Source organism: Schistocerca piceifrons, chromosome 5 (genome assembly GCF_021461385.2).
Source record: "Schistocerca piceifrons isolate TAMUIC-IGC-003096 chromosome 5, iqSchPice1.1, whole genome shotgun sequence".
Taxonomy (NCBI): domain Eukaryota; kingdom Metazoa; phylum Arthropoda; class Insecta; order Orthoptera; family Acrididae; genus Schistocerca; species Schistocerca piceifrons.
In genome coordinates this window covers 101,476,705-101,496,740 of record NC_060142.1, presented here as the reverse complement: position 1 = coordinate 101,496,740, position 20,036 = coordinate 101,476,705, and the positions used below count along the sequence as shown (strand labels likewise).

At 39.0% G+C, this 20,036-nt stretch overlaps 1 protein-coding gene across 1 annotated transcript; it reads left to right on the top strand.

Moving 5' to 3' along the window:
- Positions 1 to 1,159: 1,159 nt before the first annotated feature.
- On the top strand, positions 1,160 to 6,656 carry LOC124797824. The gene is made up of 2 exons (XM_047260855.1): positions 1,160 to 1,205; positions 6,065 to 6,656. Exons 1-2 carry the CDS (start codon positions 1,191 to 1,193, stop codon positions 6,563 to 6,565), a joined length of 516 nt encoding a protein of 171 aa, XP_047116811.1. The 5' UTR covers positions 1,160 to 1,190; the 3' UTR covers positions 6,566 to 6,656.
- Positions 6,657 to 20,036: the final 13,380 nt, after the last annotated feature.

The window sequence follows — 20,036 nt, the reverse complement described above, 5'->3', positions numbered from 1 at the left end:
GGTATAATACGAGAGCAACTGGAGGCTGGTCAAACACAGCAGGTTGTAGCACGGGCCCTCTGTCGTTTCTAACTCCTGACCGTTTTCATCTTTCTTTTCTCTTTCTTTAATCCGTGCCTTCCACTGCTCAGCATCTCTTTCCTATATTTTCTAAGATCCCATCCCTTTAAAGTTATTCTGAATACTGACTCATTACCCCCTGTATTGCTTATTGTGAGTCTTCTTATAATTACTTTTAAAGATTTGATTTATCCATCGCTGTAAAGAAATAGTCGTTTAATTCCGGGTAAATTTCTGCCTACCGCAAGATCCGTTCAGTTATTAAACCACATGGTTAGCTAGCAGCAGTTGAGCTTCATTGCCAAGCACTGTCTTGATTTTGAACAGTTTCAGAAGCTTTGGATAGCTGCCTTTCACTTTAGATCTCAGCCTTTGATGTCATTGTCAGTCAGTTCACATTGCTCATGAGAGTTTGTTTTTGGGCTGCTTAGGGGGCGAAACGCATATAAAACCGAAATATACCTCCAGTGAAACATCCTTCCTTTGTACAGAATTCAAACATTACACCTTGCCCAATCATATTTTCCGGCTGTCTACTAGTCGCCCGTACCGAAAACTTCACACTACTAGAGCAGCTTCCTATTACGAACAAGTGGAAAGAACTGATTCAACAGAATGTTGATCACGGTGTGTGGCACTGCACTCGTAACTCGTTAATCAGTCTACACCTCAAAATAGTGAAAAGAACATTGCCATAAAAAAAATACAGAGTTGAAAGCTATATGAAGGAAATCAGCAGTACCAATCCCTCAAACAGAGAGGAAAGGAACAGTGCGTCAGTTCTGAAGTGACTCGAAGAGCCTCCTGGTGCAGGTGAGGGATAACGATCGGGAGTTGTTTTCTACCCTTGTTTAAGGAACTGTTGATAACGACGACTGTTCATCTGTAGACATTAATTTGATTTGTCCTCGAACAGTGCGTCATCGCTGACTATACGTGCCGCAACTCTTTATTACCTGTCGTCGACACCTGGGCGTCGTTAGTGGCTGACGCCTGACGTAGTCCTCGCTAAACAGTCCAGCTGATGTGTCATCACTGCGCTCCTAACGTAGTATAAATACCGAAGCGAAGGTCTGATCATCACAGCAGTCAGAAGCAGAGATCGCGGACGGAGCTGTCTACACAACACAATGCATACTAGGAAGGTACGTCTCCTACACAAGTGTATTGTATGTAAAACCGTGTAGCTAACATTTGATTGCTTCTCTTGAGATCTTTCTATTACGTATCTGACATAGTGGGTCTAGACATACGGTATTTATCATGGCGGAACAAAAACTTATTTTCTATGCACAAAAGGAAAGATCATATAAACTCGTGACACGGTGAGCCTACAACAAGAGCACATTTGTACACCAGATCAGGCACTGGTTGATTTTTACATCGGTGGAATTATGTGAGCCTACCACGTTCGGATTCGAGATTTTTCTGATTTAGAGCATGTAATATTGACTGATTCTGACTACATATGCTGGTATATTGTTATATCCAACTGCGAGGCCGGCCGAAGTGGCCGTGCGGTTAAAGGCGCTGCAGTCTGGAACCGCAAGACCGTTACGGTCGCTGGTTCGAATCCTGCCTCGGGCATGGATGTTAGTGATGTCCTTAGGTTAGTTATGTTTAACTAGTTCTAAGTTCTAGGGGACTAATGACCTCAGCAGTTGAGTCCCATAGTGCTCAGAGCCATTTTTGAACCAACTGCGAGCTGACAACCTCTTTATGTAGTGGACACGAATTTTGTTGCGTTGATTCCTTTTCGCTCGGTATGTTACTTGTGGCAGTCAGCGTCAGTCTTATATCTTTTATATCCTCTCCTTGAATATTGCATACATATTATCCTTATATACTATGTGTCCGAGCACGGTGTTAAATACACACACTTAATGCACGTCAGGGAAGTACCTACATGTGATCCCAGTGATAACAAGAGACCAGTAATGTAAGATTGTCTTCCCTGACCAGCAGTTCCAGCTTTTAATCCCGTGACAACAATGTCCATTACGGTCAAAGATTGTGACAGTTGAGCATCTGACAGCTATAACGTGTACATATGAAAACATGTATAACACTGACGTAAGACAGATCATACGACATTATTACAATTAATTTAAAATACTAGTGTGTTTCTACGTTTTAGTGTTGAACATTATTTTTAACGTACACGCAGGTCATTTGGTATAGAAATGCTTATCGTATAAGAAAACGTATATTTCTACTCTACAGTATCGAAAAAGGTTCTTGTATTATAGACACCGATATGTATACATTTGTTTTTTGTGATCTGTATCAGATACCATTAACAATGTTCCACAACCCAAATATCGGTATGGCACTTTAATACTTTTGCTAGAAGTTCATGGGGTACAGCTAGAGGTCTTTTAACAATTAGAAGCTGCAAATTGCGAAGTCTGGCAGACAGTTGAGCCTTTGACTTAGCCCTGTGTACGTCAGAACTGAACGTCTTAACTGTTTGCATCAGCTGGAATGTCCGGTAGATCACTCGCCATAGGCTAATACGCTCTGATAAAAGATGTCACCCAATGAGTACCTAATAGGACGGAGATGGACCTAGCAGGTACGAGATATGAGTGTTAACCTCACTAAAGGAAGCGCTCCTCAGATATACATGAATAAGAATTTATTACAGAATATATTCGATCTTAAGAAAACGAAAGTTGCGAAAATTGACACTTATTAACATGGAAAAGTTCTAATCTAAAATGTAGACTGAAAGAGATCAGACAGTTTAGGTAATTGGGTTAGGATTGCAAACTGCTAATGGGTTATGGAAAGACAAGTCGACGATGAACGTGCTGCTGTTGCCTGATTATTCCAGAAGAACGAAAACTACTATATGCAAATAAAACCACTGATCGAGTCATGAATGAGCCCTCTGTTATTCGAGATAAGCCTAATATTCGCAGAAAATATTTTCGCCCACAAACGGTCGGTAATTCTCACACTCGGCTCACCTAAACTGCGTTGTGTCACCTCGGCCTCTCTACCGACTTTGGTTCGCCATGGACCCAGTTAAGCTACAGAAGAAAATCACTTGCAAAGCAGCCGTTAGTAGAGAGAACGAATTAATATTAAAATAGATGTCTTGATAATGGCAATAACTAATGTTACTTATTACAGTTGTTGTCTACTTTGTTAATTGATGGGAACAGAATTTAGACTGTGATGAATATAAATCAGCTGTGAATGAAATATGAGGTGAGCCAGTCCAGCAATGGACTGGCGCATATCACAATATAAAAGATTTTCAAAATTTGTGCGTGCCTGGTGTTAGGGATTAAACACTTCCGTTGAATGCTTGTATGCCCAGTAATGATAGGTAATTTGAAACCTATTCAGGTATAGTGAACATAAAATTAGGGAAAGAACGAACCTAAAAATTTTGAAAATTGTTTACTACTGACACCTTCCTATCCTCATATTTTGCAATATTTTGCTTGTCATCCCTCGAAATACTATGAATGTGCCGAAGCTATAGCCCTGGACGCCAGAGACAACATCTAGGTAATACCAACTAAGCGGACGATTGGTGTACGCTGCGGAGGTGTATCCTTGGATCTGTGTGAAACGACATAACTTTAACTTTTCTGGTTGAGGAAGGAATCGTTGCTAGTATCAAAAGAGACCAATATTTCTTATTGATTATAAGATGTGGTTTTCTGTAAAAAGTGAGTAAATAAACATTTGAGACAGATATATTACAGAGGAAGATAATTTTAGAAATGTTGTTATCGACGGAAGCTTCTTCCAGAAAATGATAAATGGAAGAGATAATGAAGAGTAACGTTTCACAAATTCGCATAAAGAAGTTTACTTGCCTCTGCAGTGATGAGTAGGTGCTACAATGAAGAAAATTTCAGCAATTTCTATGACACATACGATCAATTGTAAAAGATTGTGTTAACCGAACTATTCCCCTATGAAACCTGCCCACCACAGCTAATTACCTGAAGCCAGAACAGTAAAGTTCACCTTTATTGGGTATGTGGAATTTCAGTGGGAATTTCTAAGAGCCTTACATCTCGTACCCTCGATAAAAATTACCCTCCTGTGGACAACGACAATAATTTGCATCTACACCTGCCACTGATACTCTAAATGTCGTTTTGTGTCTTAGCTTTCATGGATAATTTAGTTTAGATTCTCCCACTATTACTAGAACCCTTTTTATTACCTCCACAACCATGTGGGAGAAACAATGAAATTTACGAAATTTCTATTTGTCCATAAAGTATTCGTGAATGACTCAAAGTCAGAGAATACATTGAAAGAAATTCTCAAAATTTTGAAAGGTATATATTTCGACATTTGTAGCATAAGAAGTTACTCCACTTCGCAAAAAAAGGTGAATGAACAGGAAATGTGTCGCCAATGCTGACTCAGTGTGCAATCCACGCCAGGATATGTTTGGGATTATCTGTAATACCGAAAGCAAAGTGTGTGGTTCATATAAAAGACGGTAATCTATTTTAAATTAACTTACTATTCGGTTTACTAACATAACCTAAAGCAACGGAGGAGAAATGTGTATATAAGAACCGTGCTGTTTGTTCATTCGTCTCAGTGAACAATGCTTCATGCTGTGTGATTTTTAATATTCTCTTTGCATTAATAAAGTAAATGGTAGGATTACATTATTTTGATATTAGAAGTCTCTAAAACAACATCTTAGTGTTACACAAATGAAACTAGCTATCGCCGACCGCTGTGAACGAGCGGTTCTAAGCGCTTCAGTCCGGAACCGCGATACTGTTACGGTCGCAGGTTCGAATCCTGCCTCGGGCGTGGATGTGTGTGATGTCTTTAGGTTAGTTAGGTTTAGGTAGTTCTCAGTCTAGGGGACTGATGACCTCAAATGTTAAGTGCCATAGTGCTTAGAGCCATGTGAACCATTTGAAAATTAGGTATCTGTACACTTAACGCTTTTTACAGCAATGACATTTACAATCCAGTCAACTTTAGATATGAGATAGTCCCTTCAGGCATTGAGAAACTTGAGATCGCAAGAATGCCTGTAGAGGGCAGGTACTAAATAATATAGAGCGTGAGCTGTGAAAACACACCAGAAACACGCATGTCCTATACGCGCTGCAAGTCAAGTACTTTTTATATAGCTGCAATTTTCACTCTACAAATAACAACCTCATACTGGTGGTGAAGATCGCGGTATATTACGAAAACATATGATTAAATGAATCGCAAACCTACACATACAAGATGGTGACTTACTTTTATTGTTTAATATCAATGCCTCAAAGGTTCATCACCATAATCAAACACAAAATGGTGCAATGCGCTGACTTCAGTTCAAGTTGACGAGGCACAAACGATGAAATATACCATAGCTCTGTGGGAAAGCGAGAGTCATACCGATATGTTCAAGACTGCAACATGGGCCACTAGATCAGAAAATATAAATATGTATACATGCAATATAAACTATCAAAGCTGGATATGAACTCTTACTGACGCCACTTACATCTTACATCAGCGTACATCGATTAGTCGGTTTCACTCAATTTGTACAGTTGTTCATACGGGAAAGTGACTCACCAACGTAAGTACAGTACAAAATATAGAATATAGGGGTTAAAATATTGGAAAGATGTTAACATCTGGTAATCGTCTGTAGTTTTGTGACCTATGCACCATAATATGTAATCTGAAAGAAATGAATTCTAGTCGCCGTTTCTGTGAGCTATATAGATAATCAACATGCCTATGCACCCACGTAAAACAATGGACGGGTTATCAAAATACTTTGGAAGGGAGAGCATCCCAGCAACTGACGTCGTTGTATAATTTCGTATACAATCCCTATTCAACATATTCCGAAAGTTTCTGACGTAATACTGTTAGTTTCATGGATCCTGTTAGTTATTTGCGAACTGTAGCCCACTGTAACTGTGCTAATTATTTACCTACTGCTTTCCCGATTGACACGGCTGCTGTGTTACTTTGATGTATTTTTCTTTCTTTCTTGCAGAGCGTTTCCCTATTGCTGCTACTCGTTGCGGTGGAGTCCTTCACAGCACTGCCTATTTCTGACTCTGAAACTTCAACGGTGGAAGAGGAGGTCAGTTCATCAGCTGACACTGTGGACAAAGCTACTGGAAAAGTTGGTGTCGATAGTGAGGACGCAACACCAGTCCCAGCGACGTTGCCGGTGGAGGACATTAGCAACCCATCACCAACTGAAGGCAGCGACGATTCTCCAGTAGCTGTGGACGACTCCACTGAAGACGGGTCAGCTGGGGCCAGTGTAGATGCAGCTGCTACTGTCTTCAGTTCTGCAACAGTGGACGACAAGGGCACGACTGCGGAGACACCGGAAACAACCCAGCTCGACACTGCCTCAGAGGTGGTCGTCATTGAAGTGGTGGAGGACATTCTAGAGGAGGAAACCAAACCACCGTCTGACATGGAGGGTGCTGAGACCATGATATTCAGGCCCATGTTTGCATACTACCCAGGCGAGTTCCAATAGCGGCCATAAACAACACATTACATGCGAACAACCACGTCTGTCACATGACAGCCTCTCTAAATCCCACTGTGAGTTCGCTATCTATCTTCCAAACTGCCACGTCTCTGTAACGGATTAGTAATTTATTAATTTATTTTGCTGTATTGTGTCTTATTGTGATTGTTTTTGTACCCTGAAATAAAACGAAATGATTCTCATTTATTGATCCTTTTCTTTTACGATTATACAATATCACTACCTATGCACCTTTTGAGTTAAAGTTGTAATTTGTTGCTATTAACAATGAAATTACAAGTATTATTGTCTTAAAAGTGATGAGTACTAAGTACTAGTGATGAGTACTAATGAGTACTAAGTTTGAAGTAAATCTGTAATCCCAACATCGTGCTCTCCCTTTGTTAATAACGTGAACGCTCACTGACTCACTCACACCAACAACCTCTCTCCCTCTCTCCCTCTCTCCCTCGCCGGCCGCAGTGGCCGAGCGGTTCTAGGCGCTTAGTCCGGAATCGCGCTGCTGCTATGGTCGCAGGTTCGAAACCTGCCTCGGGCATGGATGTGTGTCATGTCCTTAGGTTAGTTAGGTTTAAGTAGTTTTAAGTTCTAGGGGACTGATGACCTCAGCTGTTAAGTCCCATAGTGCTCAGGGCCATTTGAACCTCCCTCCCTCTCCCTCTCTCTCTGTCTCTCTCTCTCTCTCTCTCTCTCTCACACACACACACACACACACACACACACACACACACACACACGCACACACACACACACACACACACACACACACATATACATACACACTTTTCTGTCACTAAAAATGATCTGGCTTCTTCCTTCAAATGCTGTCAATATTTACCGTTTAGTCTTTCGTACGATAACGATATGTTTTGATATCAAAGAAATTATTGCGTTGTGTACCTCTCACTAGGCACCCACATTGATCGAATACACTTAAAGCATTTCCAAGCCTTAAAGATGTGTGACCTTAAGAACATCAGAAATAAATCATTTAATGGGTTACTCTTCTTTCAATGTGCAACCTGCTACAATGCTACGATATGTGTAATTAATGGAAAGAAATATGTTTTATGAGGGAAACTATATTATTACTAGATGAAAGATGAATACTTGTGCTTTTAATAATTTTTAATGCAGCTCCAGACAGTCATACAGAAAAGTTAATAAGGAATAGCAGTAAACACTTTCATACTTTACAGTAAGAAATCCACAAAATCAGCTTCGCTGGCTGACGTAGATGACTCGCTTAACGAAAAGATCCATAATATTGCCCTTCTCCGCTTTTCTGTGGCAATTTTCATCTTACAGCTTTTCTGCGTGTCTCACACATGCCGCCCACGCAGATGTACAGATGCTCTCTGTTGCTTCATGTGTAAGTCTCTCATCATCCGTAATTTTAAATGTATTGTTCTTTTCCTCTATACATGTTCTTACCAGAGCCCATACCAGCTCTACTGCATCATAATGACAATGATGTGGTGGTAATCTGACTGCTGCTTTGCAGTTTCGTCTGTCTCGTAATTTCTATATGCTGGCTTCTGGGCGTTGACAAGAACCAGCAATTCTGCCTTGGTATGTGACGAATTAGAAAGTATTCCATTAGGTGGCAGCCATGCAACGATGTTTGCCTTTTCGAAATACGTAGTTGGAGCTTTATTCACTTGCAGTGAATGGATACTCGCATTGTTCACGACAATAACCGAAAGCGCAGTGATATCCTATAACAACTGAACTTTAAACTACCGTTCAAGTACACTATACGTCATTTCACAATGGCAATGTCTGATAAATACCCTTTCTCCATGTTTCTCACTATATAGGGATTTCCAGTTGCCTGCCTAATGTCGGCCACCAATCTTCTAAAGTCTTTTGCATTGGAATATGAACCTACATTCTGACCCTTCGATAGGCACACTTGGTCTGTATGGCAATTATTGTTAACGTTTGGTATTTTGGTTGTGAATTCCGCAATTAATCCTGTATCTCTCCATTATTTATCTCAAACACCATAAAGCAGTTTTTGTGTTGACCACAAAGTACGGGAACACTACGATACCGGAAGAGACAACTACAATATAGTCAGTTATCGACAGTACGGAACATTTGCGCTGTAAAATTCTCTAAAATAGTTATTTCACATCAAATATGTTGGTACAGCAGATTAAGTCACGGGATACTACTGAGTGAACCTACGCTGGGAATGTTATCTGAAAGTCAATTAAGTGAAAGAAGTATGTAGGCGCAAAGCTGACGGAACTGAGCTCTTAGGTTACCGTCTCCACATGATGATGCCATCTTACTATGTTAGCCATGTGAATTCTTAGGAACTTCACACGAGGAATTCCCTTTCAACGTGTTCTAAGTGGTCTCTGCTTCTGGCACTTGTAACTGATTTTCACTTTCAAGTAATTACGTTATGAAACGTCCCCTTTGAACAATTATACAAGACTGTGCTTAAACTGACATACAATATTTTTAGCGCAACGCAATCTGACTTTCAAAAATCCCTACAAAAGAATGTCCCTGACTAACATTAACCCATACGTTTCACAAATCACTTACCTCACAAAAATCTTGGTTACTCGAACTACTGCAATACAGCAAGCGCCACTATTGCCAGCTAAATAAAAGATTCAAACTAAGGAAGGCACTAACTACTGATAGGGATGGTTAGCAAATGAAAGATATTAATAGAGAACAAACAATGTATTTACCTTAATATCACCATATATATATATAGCAGTTAATGACAAATTTCAAAACTCCGCCATCTCTCTCACCACATTCACCACTGCTGGCGGTTCACCTCCAACTGCACAACGCCACGCGCTGTTGACATCCAGCTGCCGCTGCCCAACACTAAAATGGCAGACAACAATGCAAACTTGCCACAGACTGCCCACAGCACAGCCAGTGATTTTCATACAGAGGTGGCGTTACCAATAAAAAAACCTAAACAGCCTACTTACATAGCCCCCATGCTCCCAACAAAAAATTTTAAAAATTGTTTTGGACAGTGGCCAATAATGATTTGATAAAATTTTTTTTATAATTACAATAACAAAGATATCAATTGCACACACTTATTGATACAATGTTGGTCAAAAGCTAAAATTTTCTCACAGTCCATAAAGACAGTCCTGATCATTCATCACAGTAACATTGCAGTGTTTTTCTCAAAGTCTGAGCAGTAAATGAAAATGCACGCGGAAGTAGTGGATTTCCATGCAGTCTTGAAGAAGTAGTGTTGTTCTTCCAACGGAAAGAGAGTGCTGACTCTCGACGTGCAGACAGGTCATGGGCCACAACAGAGCAAACCCACAGCGGAGTCAGTCAAAGTTTTGAAGAGTATTGGTGGGTAGGTCATCACAGAGCTGACCCACTGTAGTCCTGGTAGAGAGTATGGTGTTGGTGTGCCACCAGAGGTGCAGACCCACTGTATTCCTGGTAGAAATTGTGGTATTGATGGGTCATCAAAGATGCAGACCCACTGTAGTCCTTGTAGAGATGGCCAGCAGCCATCTGTTGTGACTATGCAGGTGCACAATCACCATTGAAGAGTCTTGCGGATAATATAGCAAGTCCATAACCACCACTTGTGCACTCACATAGTTTTTGGAATTGTCCTTAGAACCAGCAATGCTGTTATCCAGTCCCTTGCTGAATTATTAACACACGTGTAAACACTAACAGTCCCTACTTCTCACATATTGTCCATATACTATGACCAACAGAAACATGTGCAGTGAAATGTAACTTACAAGTTACTTAATTTGATGAACTAGTGTCAATTACAATTGTATAACATAAGAATACAATAACAAAGGTACAAAATATATCATTAAAAACATAACAATACAGATAACAATTGTAGTACAGGCTTCACAAAAGAATCGAACTAACATATACACAGTGTTCCAGGAATTATGACATAAGTAAATATATAAAAGATCAAAATAACTTTCGAAACATCAGCTTCACACATGAGCATTAAAACAAAACAGAATAAATAATGTCTAAACATCTTTACAAAGAAAATAACATATTATCAGAAAAATTCTACAACATAACTCTTATTAGCTAAACACATTAAGACAGGAAAAACACAAATTCACGTAGTGTAATAACACAAAAATACAGGACAGGGTTTGTTTTTAGTGTGACATTTGGTACTGCAGTCCACCCCAAAACTTCAATCGATATATCTTACCTCTTATTTCAACATTTGTTTCCACCAAAAATATTCAATCCAAGCATGCTTTCTGTATTTATATGTTCACACATTTCTTACCTCATTATTTATTTACCATTATCTTACTTCATCATTTATTTCCAAGAAAATCCTACCTAAACCTGTGGGCCCTAAATCCTACTTTTTTGGTTCATATCCTCTTTCAAATTTTTTTTTTTGGCCAAACCATTTTCTTATAGCTTCTCAATGCATTTCTTCCAATTCATCATAGTTAGTATCTTATATAGTCTACCCCCTCTTAAGCTAACTTAAATCTACTGAGCTTAGATGCTAAACTAAGGGACGAGGCAATGCAGCAGCATAAAACAATTAATATAAAAATCAATGACAAAAATTCAAATTGGCAAAGCAATTGCAATATTACAACTAATATAAGGCACTGTGCAGCAAACAAGAAAAATAAATCCGTATTAAAACTGGCTTAACAGCGTAATACAAAGTCAAATTCCGTAACATTATGCCTGGCAATCAGCAGCAGCAAATGATATAACTAGTACCTAAACATGACAAAGCTCAAGCAGAAAAAATAGTACACTAAAGACAACAATGCAGACAAGGGAAATCTATATTCACATCTTAATGTCTATGTAATTAAAGTGGTGAACCACAAGAAGTTATTCTACCAAAAAAATTACCAAGTAGTTGAAAAGAAAATTCCGTATGAAATTCCTGTGAAGGGAAATGTTTTTTTATGCTCCTTCGTTTTTTTTTTGATTAGATCATAAAATTATTTACTGGATCTGTAGGCATAAAATATTTATATTAGTACATCTATTAAATTTTATTTTAACCAATGCTACAGTGCAGCTAAAAACTAGATATTAAAGAAAATGAGCAAATATGTACAAAGGAAGGCATGAAACATCATTCAATAGCCATATGGCATTTCATAAGGTAGTAAAAAATTCTCTCAATTCTCTAGAAAGACGCTTGTCATAATCAGGTGTGCAGATGTAAGTATCTTTCCAAGTAATGAGCGTGTCGTATTTCTGGTGCTTTCTACAAAGGAATGTCAACAGCGAGAATGATGGCCTCCCTTTTTTTCCACCTGTGGCTCTGAAAGGGGCACACGCTAATGGCTTTTTTCCAGGCGACTGTCGCCCAGCTGGGTGCCCACGACGCATTACGTGCAGGTGGTCACTTAACTTTCTTACCGAAATATTTACGACACCAGTTTCTGCTACAGAGACAGTCTCATATAAAAATATTTCACAGGTCAAGAATTTGCGTTACAAATCTGTAGAAACAAAATCTTGTAAATATAACTGAGTCCAAAAAATTTTCAGTGGCATTGTAATACATTCACACATGTACACACATTTCATAATTCTTAAAGTACGATTCTTGGTTTCCAACATCCTTTTTCACAAGTCAGAGTCTCTAACCACTATTCATTACTCCTTACCTTATTACACATATAAATATTCGTCGACACTTCTTCAATATTTCATCATAATAGATACGTAGCATAATCAAATTCCTCATATAGCATCAGTTTATTGACCATAAACATACCTCAGCAGCATAATACACATCATCATTGTAATAATAACATCATAAAACCTCAGCCAAATCTCAAAATCGTCGTAGCTTCCTCCAATAGTTTCAAAACCTAAAAAAATTCTCTGCTCATGTCAGTGGTGTCACTTACCTCAAACGTACTTTAAAAATCATGCTCCCTTACCAAATACTTCATTCAAAGCTCTCATGGTATCACAATGGGTCCGAAAAAATATGAACAGTTCACAAAGTACAGACAAAATACAATTTCACAAGAGTGAAGTTACCCAACAGTGTAATTGCGTAAACATGTGTCACTGATGTAGAAAAAATAATTTCTTTCTCTGTTAAATGATCAGATAGCTGTGTAATTCTGTGTTAGAGAAATATGGTACCGATGTGTAAAATTGTATAAGCAAATACCATATTAGCTAGGGCTCCTTGTGCTTGCCAAGCACATGATACACAAAGTAAGCGTGTAACGCCCTGAGGATTAATGTAATTATACCCCCAGTTGTTACAGATTACAGCAATGGAATGAAATAAATCACGGAAAACCATTGTATCATTGTACTTCAAGTACCTTAAAAAAATAAATGTTATAAGTGCGAAATTGATCACTCAAATACGTGTACTGTAGCGCTAAACTGTGCGTCATGTTGTATGATAATCTCTGTGGAAGTCTCGTAGTTATCGTCCTCCGAAAGCTAAGTTCTGCAGAAGTCAATGTACTTACCTCATGATAAACAAAAGTGAAATGCTAGGTGTATAGATATCGTAGTTATTACGCTTATTGTTGTGATGAAGAAAGTACTGTACTGTAACGTATTGTTGTGCTACAGAAAAGGCTGTCTCATTGTAGCTATACCACCAAAGTTACTACTGTAACATGTTTTACTTTCCAGAATAATTCAGAAAAACTGTGCAGATATAAAACAGAAACATCGCAAAAGCAACATAGTAAATTGTCACTCATTTGTAGCGTTGTGATAAAATCGTGTAGCTGTCACATAAACTAACCACTGTGTCATCTGTTATCTCACAGAAAGTACTTTAAATCCAGATTGTATTTTCAGGTAAACCAAAATGTTGCATTAAAATCTCATTAGCAGTGCCAGTATATGTTCTAAGTATGTAAGCCTGATAGTCGTTATGTAATCGTGCAACTAACAAGCAAGAGTGTACAAATAACAATACTGTGTCGTCTGTTCACCATAACAATGCATTCGTAATTTCTGTTTAAAAATGTTCCCTAGGTTCTAGGCTGGATAGTTAACTTCAAAACATTGTTGCATGTTAATAGTTTCTCAGTGTGACAAATTGTACTAGTAGCGTGAAGTGAAAAGTTTTATGGCAAAGACTAAGTTAAAATGCAGATTATCTTTCAATAAACGGTTTTATATATGAAATGTGGAGCAATCTTTTACCCTTTCTAGTACGTAGAGTTTCAACTTGAAATCGTTATCATGCGGTATGCATCGGTAAAGAATACTAAAATATTTCTCAAGGCTAGCGTCTTATGTTACTTATCTCGGAGCCAGCAGGCGCACGCGGCTGCCTCCTGTGCGAGTCATTGTCTGTCTCTTTGTTGGCGCGCGCCGTTATTGGGATTTGGAGACCTAACTTCTACAAAATCGTCTTGTCGAGAGGGCCCTGCTCTGTTTGAATCCCGCCTGTTCTGATGCAATTCAGCTCTGTCGTTACGATCATATCGTCTGTCGTCATGTCGGTAGATTCCATAGTTTCTTCCTTGTCGGTCACGTGGTGGAGAATTTCTCCCTGAATCGTAACTGCGCGCTGGACCATTGCGTCTGAAGTTATTCTGTCTCCCTTGATAATAATTATTTTGGTTCCCATATTGTCTGTTTCTCTGCTTGTCTCTGCGATAGTCATTACTATGGAAATGCGATCTTTCTCTGTAACTATTATTACTCTGCCAGTGGTTGTCATATGGGTAGTGTCTGTTTTGGTCACGATTTGCGTTGTAAGAATAGACTTGTCGTGTCCAGTTACTGTTTCTGTCGTCACGGAATTGTGACGGATGTGACCTGTAGTGATTGTTTTCCTGTTTTCGCATCCCGCGACTGTCTGTGTCAATTTCTAAGTCTTGTAACAGTCCCTGAAAAGCTTCAATGTCGTCTTTGCAACGTCCTGCTAAAATGGTATGTCGTAAATGTTCAGGCAATTTGATTAAGCAAATGCGGATGAGTTCTGAGGGGCTGTATGGGTTTGATAGGTACTGTTTCTTGTGCAAAATGTCTTCAAAATATTTCACAAGACTGGAAAATTCAGATTGTTCGAACTGTTTCATCATTATGATGCTATGTTTTACGCGGTCTTGTGTAGTTTGAGACCAATATGCTGAGAGGAAGGCATGATAAAATTCTCCTTCACTGTGGCAATCATGAATGACCGATCGCATTCTTACAGCTGGTTCATTCTCTAAATAGCCACACATAAATTCTAATCTGTGCTGCAATGACCAGTTGGGAGGAAAACAATGAGAGAATTGACGGTGCCACGCTTGTGGATGAATGTCGTTGCCAGAATTCTTAAATGTTTTGAATTTACGTGTAGTAATAAACAACTCATAGTCAAAATCATCATGTCGGCTAGTCGCATGTCGGTCATTGTTACGTAGTTTCGGCGGTTCCATCTCAAAATTCGGTGTACCTTGCCAATTTTTTTCATAATTTCCGAAGTGCCCTGAGTTATTATTTTGTGGCTGTTCCGTTCTTCTATGTCCCTCTTCCCGTATTGGAACGCGAGTGTCCTCTGAAATATGTAATTCTTGTATTACCTGCGTCAACTGATCTTGTACTTCCCGGATTTCTCTTTTGTACTGTGTATTGATTTGATTTTGATTTTGTTTGAATTTTCTAATTTGTTCATACTCTTCTGTGTTAGTGAAGGCTACGGGTCTTGTGTCATTCAGATCATCTACCTTTGTAGATAAGTTAGTGACCTGATCCGAAAGTTCAGCTACTTTCTCCGATAGTGAACACATTTCCTCAGTGTGTTTTTCCGAACCAAGTTTCAGAGTGCCCATTTGTGTTGAAATCGAATCTACTGTGTCCTTTAAGTTATCCTGAGTTTTTGCAAGTTGCGTAACCGAATCGGTAGATGCAACTGAGTCAATTTTAGCCCACAAGGTCTCATGATTTTCATGAACAATGGTTTGCAGTTCTTTTATGGCTGCTTCGTGATTCTATAATGCATTTTCATGCCGCGGAAAAATCGGTTGAAAATGCTCACAAATTTGTGTTTTTACGTCATTACAGACTTTTTGACATTTCGAATCAATGTTGTGTAGCTCAGTAGTTAAATCTTCAAGTGTTTGTTCAAGTGTGGTGTCTAACTTTTGAAGCATTTGCTGTGTTTGTCTCTGATTTTGTTCCATTGTGTCTAACTTTTGAAGATTTTGTTCCATTGCGTCTAACTTTTGGAAGATTCTGTTCCATTGTGTCTAACTTTTGAAGATTTTGTCCCATTTGTTGCATTAATTGTAATAACAATGCATTAGTGTCTGGAATCTGTTCCTCTATGCTTTTCGGCAGTGTATTTGCACCGGCAACATTCACATTTCGACAAGCAGAAAATGTGTCTTGACTTATTTGAGATAACGGTGAGGACGCAAAACCTGAATCTACAGTATTTGCAAGATTGTGTCCTGTCATTTCAGATTTCTGAGGCGAGCTGTTGCCGATCGATCGATCGATAATGCTTCCCTGTTCACTAATTGTTTCACTGCTTACGCCATTGTTTGCCGCCCGCTCCATTTCCTTATGCACAATTACCAAATTACTATGTTGAACATTAGTTAATTCATTACACGGTGGCGCTAACACACTGCTTTCGTCTTCACTGTCATTTCTCAGTTTACTTTGGAGCCTAGTATTACGTTTTTCACACGCCATTATTGTCACAATATTTCACACGATATCACAGAAAAACACAATTTGAAGAGCAACAAAAAGAGAACACATTAACATAGCACTGAAAATAATATCTCGTTAATTGCAAGCGCAGCTGCGAAATACCTGGTGCAAATCTACATGCATGCCACAACTGTTTTACTGTACAACAATGAAAGGCTGCAACTACAAAGGAGATTCTCTCTACAATTACGCACTAGCAATAAACAAAATCTACACTAAATACACAAACTACAAGAAAAGATCAGAAGATCGCAGTGAGGTATCCTCGGCTAAGGGTCGACATATGAAACGTCACCTTTGAACAATTATACGAGACTGTGCTTAAACTGACATACAATACTTTTAGCGCAACGCAATCTGACTTTCAAAAATCCCTACAAAAGAATGGCCCTGACTAACATTAACCTATACGTTTCACAAATCACTTACCTCACAAAAATCTAGGTTACTCGAACTACTGCAATACAGCAAGCGCCACTACTGCCAGCTAAGTAAAAGATTCAAACTATGGAAGACACTAACTACTGATAGGGATAGTTAGCAAATGAAAGATATTAATAGAGAACAAACAATGTATTTACCTTAATATCATCATATATATATATATATATATATATATATATATATATATATATATATATATATATAGCAGTTCATGACAAATTTCAAAACTCCACCATCTCTCTCCCCACATCCACCACTGCTGGCGGCTCACCTCCAACTGCGCAACGTTACGCGCTGTTCACATCCAGCTGCCGATGCCCAACACTACAATGGCAGACAACAATGCAAACTAGCCACAGACTGCCCACAGCACAGCCAGTGATTTTCATACAGAGGTGGCGTTACCAATAAAGCAACCAAAACAGCCTACTTACAACGTGTTATGTTGTTTTGAAGGTTGAGAGTTAGGCTGTTTGACATTATCTCGTTGTAACCACAATTTTGGAGACATCACATCTTCAGAAAAACTCCTCCAACGCGTAGCTCTTACAGAGCATCCTAACGTATATGTTCACACAATTACTTTAACTTTATTCATGTGGTGTCGTTTGTTTATGTGACTTTAGTTTTCCGTTATTTAATTCTAACTCCATCTATGTTAGGGCGATGTATTTAACACCATAACGTTTTTATATTCCGGGTGGAATGTTATTATGATCTACAGAATCAAAGTGTTAGTGGATGTGACAGAAAATGCGAAAAGGGTAATTTTTATTGTGTTGATCTACCATACCGGACATTGTGAGATCATATACAGCAGTATCTCCGGAAAATTCTTTGTGGAAGCCATAATGAACAACTGATAAAAGGTTATTTACACAAAATTTTTCGGTATTTTCGTACGAGATAAATGCTACAAAACTGATGAAGAGATAATATTTGCCTATAATCTTAGGTAACTTGCTTGTCTCTACATCTAAATATCTGAATTGCTGTTTTTATGGAAAAACATCTTGAGTCATCGAATGTTTTCAGAGGTAACCAGAGAAGTGTTTTCTGTTACCTCTGGGGTTGGAATGATTTCTGTTCCTCATTACTTTCCTCGCAGTTACTGAAATCAGGGAATTGAATGTCAGTGATGTACTTCCTTGACTTATGTTTATTGGGCATATTACATGTAAGTACTTATGCTTTTAGTGAACAGAGTAGAAATCGATAGATTTTCTTATGTACCAGGTAAGAAAGCCGAATTGATATTAATATTGCTGTTCACGTGCAACACACACACACCTGTAAATTGAAACAGATTTTAAATTTTCCTCTGCAACGATAGACAACTAGGTGGTAGAAACTAGTAACAGATAGTTCTGGTTTTCCGGTGTATCCACTTGGTTCCAACATACTTGCCATAACTTGAAGTCTTTTGCCAAATATACCAAACTGAGATCCCCTTAGTATCATTCTCAGCCTGCTGGTATTTCACTACAAAGATGGATAGTAAGAGTACTCAGCATCACGTATATTATGAAATAGCAGGCCACCTTTATCAGAGAACGTAAGGCTTCCTAGCACATAGAACAACGCATTCTTCACCACACCTTAAGGGCCTTCCAATTGGCATATTCTTGACACCATTATAATGTCAGCCTGATTTAGTTCCACACCCACTGCTGCGTAGTCTGTTTCTTTCTCTTTTCACTTCACTCAACAGTTTTATTCTTCTTCTTCTTATTTTCCTTCCACTGTACCTCTAATAGCTGTTATTAGAGAAAAATATCATGACTGTGGGTTGATGTTTCACTAAGGGTGATCGAAGCTGTGAGTCCAGTACAATTTCAGATGAGGCTCCCCCATGGACGTGTGTGTTATGTATATGAGACAAGAAAATAATGGAACGGGGGAAAAAGATTTGTGCCCTTCAGGCACAATTAGAAATGGCGTATTTTTAATTACATAGGTTGGAGCCAGAAAGAGACAATGGGAGTTGAAGGAAGGTGACAAATAACAGTCAAAAGGAGGAAACCTCAGAAATTAGGCTTCAAATTTCGGTTAGCAGGTAGTCTGTCTTGTAACCTGAAACAGGAGAAGAGTCGCAACCGGTTTTTGAGCAAATTGGACTGCAGAAGAGTCGCAGGAACAACTTTAATGTTAGGTTGGGAGGAAAGACAAGTAGAAAGAAACGAGTCCTCCTGCTAGGGAACAGACATGGGAGAGGTGTAGGACACAGGGAAAACTAGGGGCAGAATACGAGGTCACAAACATCGTCAAACCCAGTGCCAAACTTAGGCAGACGACAGATGATATATGGGCCCAGTGATGAAGAAGATCAGGTACTTATATTAGGAGGAACAGGAATCAACCTGGTTAGATTCTTTGCATATAGCATGAAATGTGATCTATACAGAATAATAGTAGCTGAGTGTGCTTTGTGAAAATTTTACAGCGCCATCACCAGCAATGGGTTAACACAGTTGTTAACTATGTAAACAAAGAGCTGGGTGGATAGCTTCCGACAGAAACAAGGCCTCATATCTGTGATGTGCTTGTTGTTGCAATTGGGAGCAGCGATGAATGGCTGCACGGTTAGAGGCGCCATATCACGGATTGCGCGGCCTCTCCCTCCAGAGGTTCGAGTCCTTCCTCGGGCATGTGTGTGTGTGTGTGTGTGTGTGTGTGTGTGTGTGTGTGTGTGTGTGTGTGTTGCTCTTAGCACGATTTAATTTAAGTAGTGTGTAAGGCTATGGAACGATGACATCAGCAGTTTGGTCCCTTAGGAACTGACACACATTTGAACATTTTTTGCAATTGGGAGTTTAAGATACACAAATCATGGTTTGTATCTGACTAGAAAACTCATGGACAAATTAGCTGAATGTCTTGCATAAAGTATAAGAGAGGCCACAAACACACACCAAAAATTTCTGTGATTATTGGTGACAGTGAGGCACATTACTAGTTAGTCACCTTACACAGAGAGAGAATTAAACAAATTAGAGAAGAACCAGACAGTAACACGTGTAACAAGTTCCAGAAAAACTAAATTAATTTCTTTAATCAAAGCGTTAGGGCGTTGAAAACCTAGATACACGGCCATCTTGGGTGCCTAGTAGTTATGGAAAATTCTGAAGTGATAGATGTTCTGTGCCTCTCTGAACAGCGTGTGCCCACAGGGACAGAGAGTATAGGCTAGTATCAGTTTCGTGTAGCATTAACATGAAAAAAGGAGGAATTTCAATAGATTTTAAGGTCAGACTCAAAGTCAAAAACATTGGAACAAATAGTTGTTGTGTAAATGAGACCTAGAAGAATGTGCTTGTGAATT